This window comes from Rhinichthys klamathensis, unplaced genomic scaffold (assembly GCF_029890125.1).
Source record: "Rhinichthys klamathensis goyatoka isolate OS25496 unplaced genomic scaffold, OSU_Roscu_1.1 h1tg000176l_1, whole genome shotgun sequence".
NCBI classification, from domain to species: domain Eukaryota; kingdom Metazoa; phylum Chordata; class Actinopteri; order Cypriniformes; family Leuciscidae; genus Rhinichthys; species Rhinichthys klamathensis.
Window position 1 is genome coordinate 4,959,101 of NW_026606705.1, and position 4,592 is coordinate 4,963,692.

The following is a 4,592-nucleotide window of genomic DNA, read 5'->3' on the forward strand; positions in this document are numbered from 1 at the left end:
CCAAATACAAAAATTACAAATTTCAATACTCTTTAATTGCAAAAAAATTTGTCCATCTCAATGGACGTCAGGTCAAAACAGTAGTACTTCAAAAAAAGTTACCAACATGAAATAAAATTATAAACATAACAATTGTTGGTCTATACTTTAAGCTTATAACATATTACCTTTTTTAACTTTAATTTAACATTTCAACTTTAATTTTGAGGTTTTTGTTTGACAGATTTCACATTGTTTGTAACAAACTAAATAAACCTAGGAATCAAGTCATGTAAGAGTCATTTCCTGTGTGCATCTCTGAAACAATTTCTCTGTTACACAAAGCAGTAGTGCACCTTGCACTTATCACAGAAGATGTGTGTTTTCCCAGAACAACCTTCCAATTTGCATCTTGTTGCTTCTTTTTTGTATCATAATTTGGCAGGTGGTCAACCATATCTTTTTGGACTTCAAGAACTGGCCGCCATTCCCTTGCCCCTCTCTTTTGTCCAGCTTCATCATGTGGAGTTTGAGAGGTACTGGCTTCGTTAGAATTGCTTGGCCTTCCTCGTTTTTTTTTAACCCTGTGGCTTCCCAGAACACACTAGCACTTCGGCCACATTCATTTTGAATTCAAGGAGATCCATGAATTTCTGTGGCTGAGTTCCTTTGTATTCATTGTCCCTGCGATACTCAAGCCAGCTATTCACTACAGCAACATCAAAAGCATGAGTAATCATGCGCAGTGGCCATTTGCGGGACTTGATATCAATCCTGTAAAGGCTGATTAGCTGATCAAGCTTGTCCACCCCTCCCATGCCCCCGTTGTATTTCTTCACAACCTCTGGACGCTTGACCTTCTCAAACTGCCTCTCTTTCTTATCCCACCTCTCAACTTCATCTTCATCTCCAACACCAACAAAGTTGGAGGCCAGTACAACAGAGCGGTTATCAAACCACTTCACTAGAACAACTTTTCCATCCCTACTTCTAACTTCATCATGGTTTCCCCGCGTTTTCTTAGACATTTCCTTGTCTGTCTTCAGTGGCGGATTTGCAAAGCGGCAAAGCCTTGCTGTTCCAGCAGCATGGATTTTCTTTTCTGCAAGAACTTCAAGGACATTGTAGGTGGTGAAATAGTTGTCAAAAAAGAGCTTGTGGTTGGGAGCCTGGATTCTCTGGCACAGGTGGAAGACAACAGAAGCTCCATGCCCTAGAACCTTTTTGCTTTGCTCAGAAAGCTCTGTTGTGGCACCTTGATAGATGAGGAAATCATAAGCAAGCCCACTTTTGCCACAGAGGAAATACATCTTCACTCCCCATGGTGAAGGTTTCCCTTTGATATACTGGAGCACAGAGAGTTTTCCTCTGAAAGGCACAATCTGCTCATCAATACAGAGATCTTCCTCCAGTTGTAGCTGCAGACAGCGTTTCCTTATGGACTCATAGATTGGTCTGACCTTGAAGAAAACATCAGTGTCTCCAGGAGGCCTCTCATGGTTGTTCACAACATGCAGGTTGGAGCGGAGTTGAAAAAAACGATCTCGAGACATGGTTTCCTTGAAAATTCCAATATTGATACTGGAGGACCAGTACATTCTCACTCTTGGAAGACGAAGAACTCCCATTGCCATATGTAGCCCGACAAGGACTTCAATCTCAGAAGCTGAGGCATGTTTATACCCCCTGACTCCATTTTGTTCTGCATATATGTTGGTCATTGTGCTCATCAGCTCAAACATCTGACTTGGAACATATTGCTTGAAGTAGCCGTGTGGTGTTAGTGGCTCAGGGGGGTCAGTGGTGGGACTTTCCCAGGTTGTTTCTACTGGGGTAAAGCGGGTGTGACGACGCCACTGAATATCACTCTTTTGTGTGATGTTTGTAAAAGGATCATCACCAAGTACTGGTTCTACATCTCCCTCATGCTCATAATCTTCTCTGTCTTCTTGATTCTGACTTTCCTCTGCCTCTGCCTCAATCTCAATTTCTTCCCCTACTACTGGTATTGGCTCATCTCTGTCCTCCCCTGAAATTATTACCAAAAACTGTCCCTTACAAACAACTTCATCATACAAATTTTATATTGTAAATTATTTTTACAGGACATAAATGACACTGTATATCCAATAAAACAATATTCAATACATTTAGGGTCATCTAATTGTGTGAAAAGTCTTAACTAACTAACTATCCCTAATTTTCATTCTACACTTACCAATTTTTGGAGATCTAGCATCATCTGCATTTCCATCTCCATCTTCCTCATCATTCCACATACATTCAACATCTGAGCTATTTCCATCAGCTATGTGTTCAAGCACTTCAAGAACTGTATATTCTGCATATTAAATAGTTCAAAAATGTATTAGTACTGTGATATAGATTTCTTTTTATATAAGACATTTCAATTAGCATTACTGGAAATGTGATTTCAGTAACAGGCTTTCGAACCCACTGTCCATTCTAATGGACAGACACATTTGAAAAAATCCTGATTTAAAACTTGCAATTCTACAAATGATTTTTAACTTTAATTAATAAGTTCAATCCTTCTATTTTACAGACAAACTATGAAATACTGGCAGACATATACACAAATTTGAATAAAACCATAGAAAATGTTGCTTACTTCTGTGTTTGGAGTGAAGTGCTGCCATGCTTCTCTTCAATGTAGTGTGTTTTTTTTTTTAAATTACCACATGCAGGGCTTTACTGCCATTTGATTGGATGACAAGCGTCCAATCTCATGGACTGCAGGCTTTAAACTAGGTGAAATGCTCCAGAAGTGAAAAAAAAAAGGGCTGACATGTGATGTCCATTGTAATGGACGCAGGCAGGGTCTGAATGAGTTAAAACTATCTCTGTACAGGGAACCCTATGAAGTTTTTTTTTCTGTTTTTAACAGAACTGCTTTTGAAATTACGATTAGAATTATTATACAGTTGTAAATTCAGTCATTCTGTTGGAAAATATTTGTTCCTAATGGAAATGCATGGTCATTTTATTTTATAAATATAAGCACAAAAAAAACCCCGATACGCTGTAACAGAGTTTTTGAACCATACAAATCTCTCTGATATGATGATATATACTGTATATATATATATAACATTGATATAAGTGATCACTCAAATTTAGACCTACCTATATTGTATTTATATAAAGCGTTCACAGGCAAATTTGCTTTATGTATTTCCCCAGTGTCGAAATCAGGCACTTATAAATGTCCGGGAAACACGATTCCTGGCTGCATGTCAATATCCATGGACTACTGGATCTTTGGTAATTTGTAAGGAACACTTAAAACAAGTCCAATCTTTAGTTTAAACTGATAATCAATTGTTTTACTCGCATTTTCGCAGTTTCCCCTATTAAACCCAGTCATTCAGCAGGCTCTTTTGCCACTCAGTCCGGCTGAGGGGGCGTCTTCCAACTGGAAGGTGAGGTCAATGCCCACCCTCTGTTGTTGATTTTAAAATCTATGTATCCATGAAATATAGTCTTACCTTCTTTTGCGCTTTGCTTTTCTAATTCTTTTTCCAGAATCAGAGGTCGCCTCAGACTTCAAAAGCTTTGCTGTGGCGTGGGCATAGTTTCCTGTAGGTGGTAGACATTTACCAATAAAAAAATAGTAACTTCTATTTCAGAAGCATGCCTTACTTGTGTGTTATTGGATACATATATATTGTTATCACCAGTCACCATTCAAAAACAGTCACATTACCTGCTTTTTCCAAGACACGCACTTTAAACTTCGGCCAGTCAGGGTTTGGAACAAGTACATCCTTTATTGCCTTGCTGATGTTGACACGTCCCGGTGGCCAGTAACAAGCATCTTCCTCTGGTCCGGTAAACCACTTGCAGGTTACAATAGCTACACCTCCACCATCCAAAAAATCCACAACTGCAAATGGTAGCATGCTGGAAAAATGCTAAACAAGCAGTCTAGTGCAGCTGTGGCAATGCCACATATCCAGATTTAAATGGCTAGAGCACTATTTTTTTGAGAGGAGAGGAAATAAACATTTTGTTCTCTTTTGCCACTCTGCTTCTCATGGATGCGCATATGCAATCTTTTTAAGTTTACCTAAATATGTTTCGAATGGGAAGCAGGAAATGCTATCCAAAGGAACAAAGTTCCGTGCATCTTGGGCACTGTGTATCAAAGAATGTATGTTGTATCCAACAAATTCAAGGCCATAAATCGAGCCAAAATCTTGAACAAAAAGTTTCAAAATATCTTCAGCATAGACACAGTTTTCGGTACACAAATCAAGGCTTAGAAGAATTCTTATAGATACAGATAAAAGTATAAAGTTTCTATACATTCTATTGGATATATTTTTAAGACAACAGGACCATTGTAAAGCAAAATTGCCTCAATTATGTTGCTATTCACATACTCATAAATTCTAGGAGAGACCTTGGTTTTCAAGCAAAATTCTTCAGTAAATACTGCCTGACAAAAGCCATAAATGCAGAAATCGTAGTAAGATTTTGAACAGATTGCCTGCATTTCAGAGGCCCTTTTAACCAAAGATATATCAGCTGGCGCATTGCTCCCAAACACACAAGGTGCATATAATCGAGCACAAAACTTGAGACTAACC

General features: G+C 38.6%; 1 protein-coding gene across 1 annotated transcript; it reads right to left on the reverse strand.

Annotated features, from left to right (window-relative positions):
* Positions 1–557: 557 nt before the first annotated feature.
* Positions 558–3,902, reverse strand: LOC130092593 (piggyBac transposable element-derived protein 3-like). Its single transcript, XM_056260494.1, has 5 exons — positions 3,707–3,902; positions 3,489–3,579; positions 2,438–2,445; positions 2,198–2,320; positions 558–2,008 (listed from the first exon to the last, which is right to left on the reverse strand). Exons 1-5 carry the CDS (start codon positions 3,900–3,902, stop codon positions 558–560), a joined length of 1,869 nt encoding a protein of 622 aa, XP_056116469.1.
* Positions 3,903–4,592: the final 690 nt, after the last annotated feature.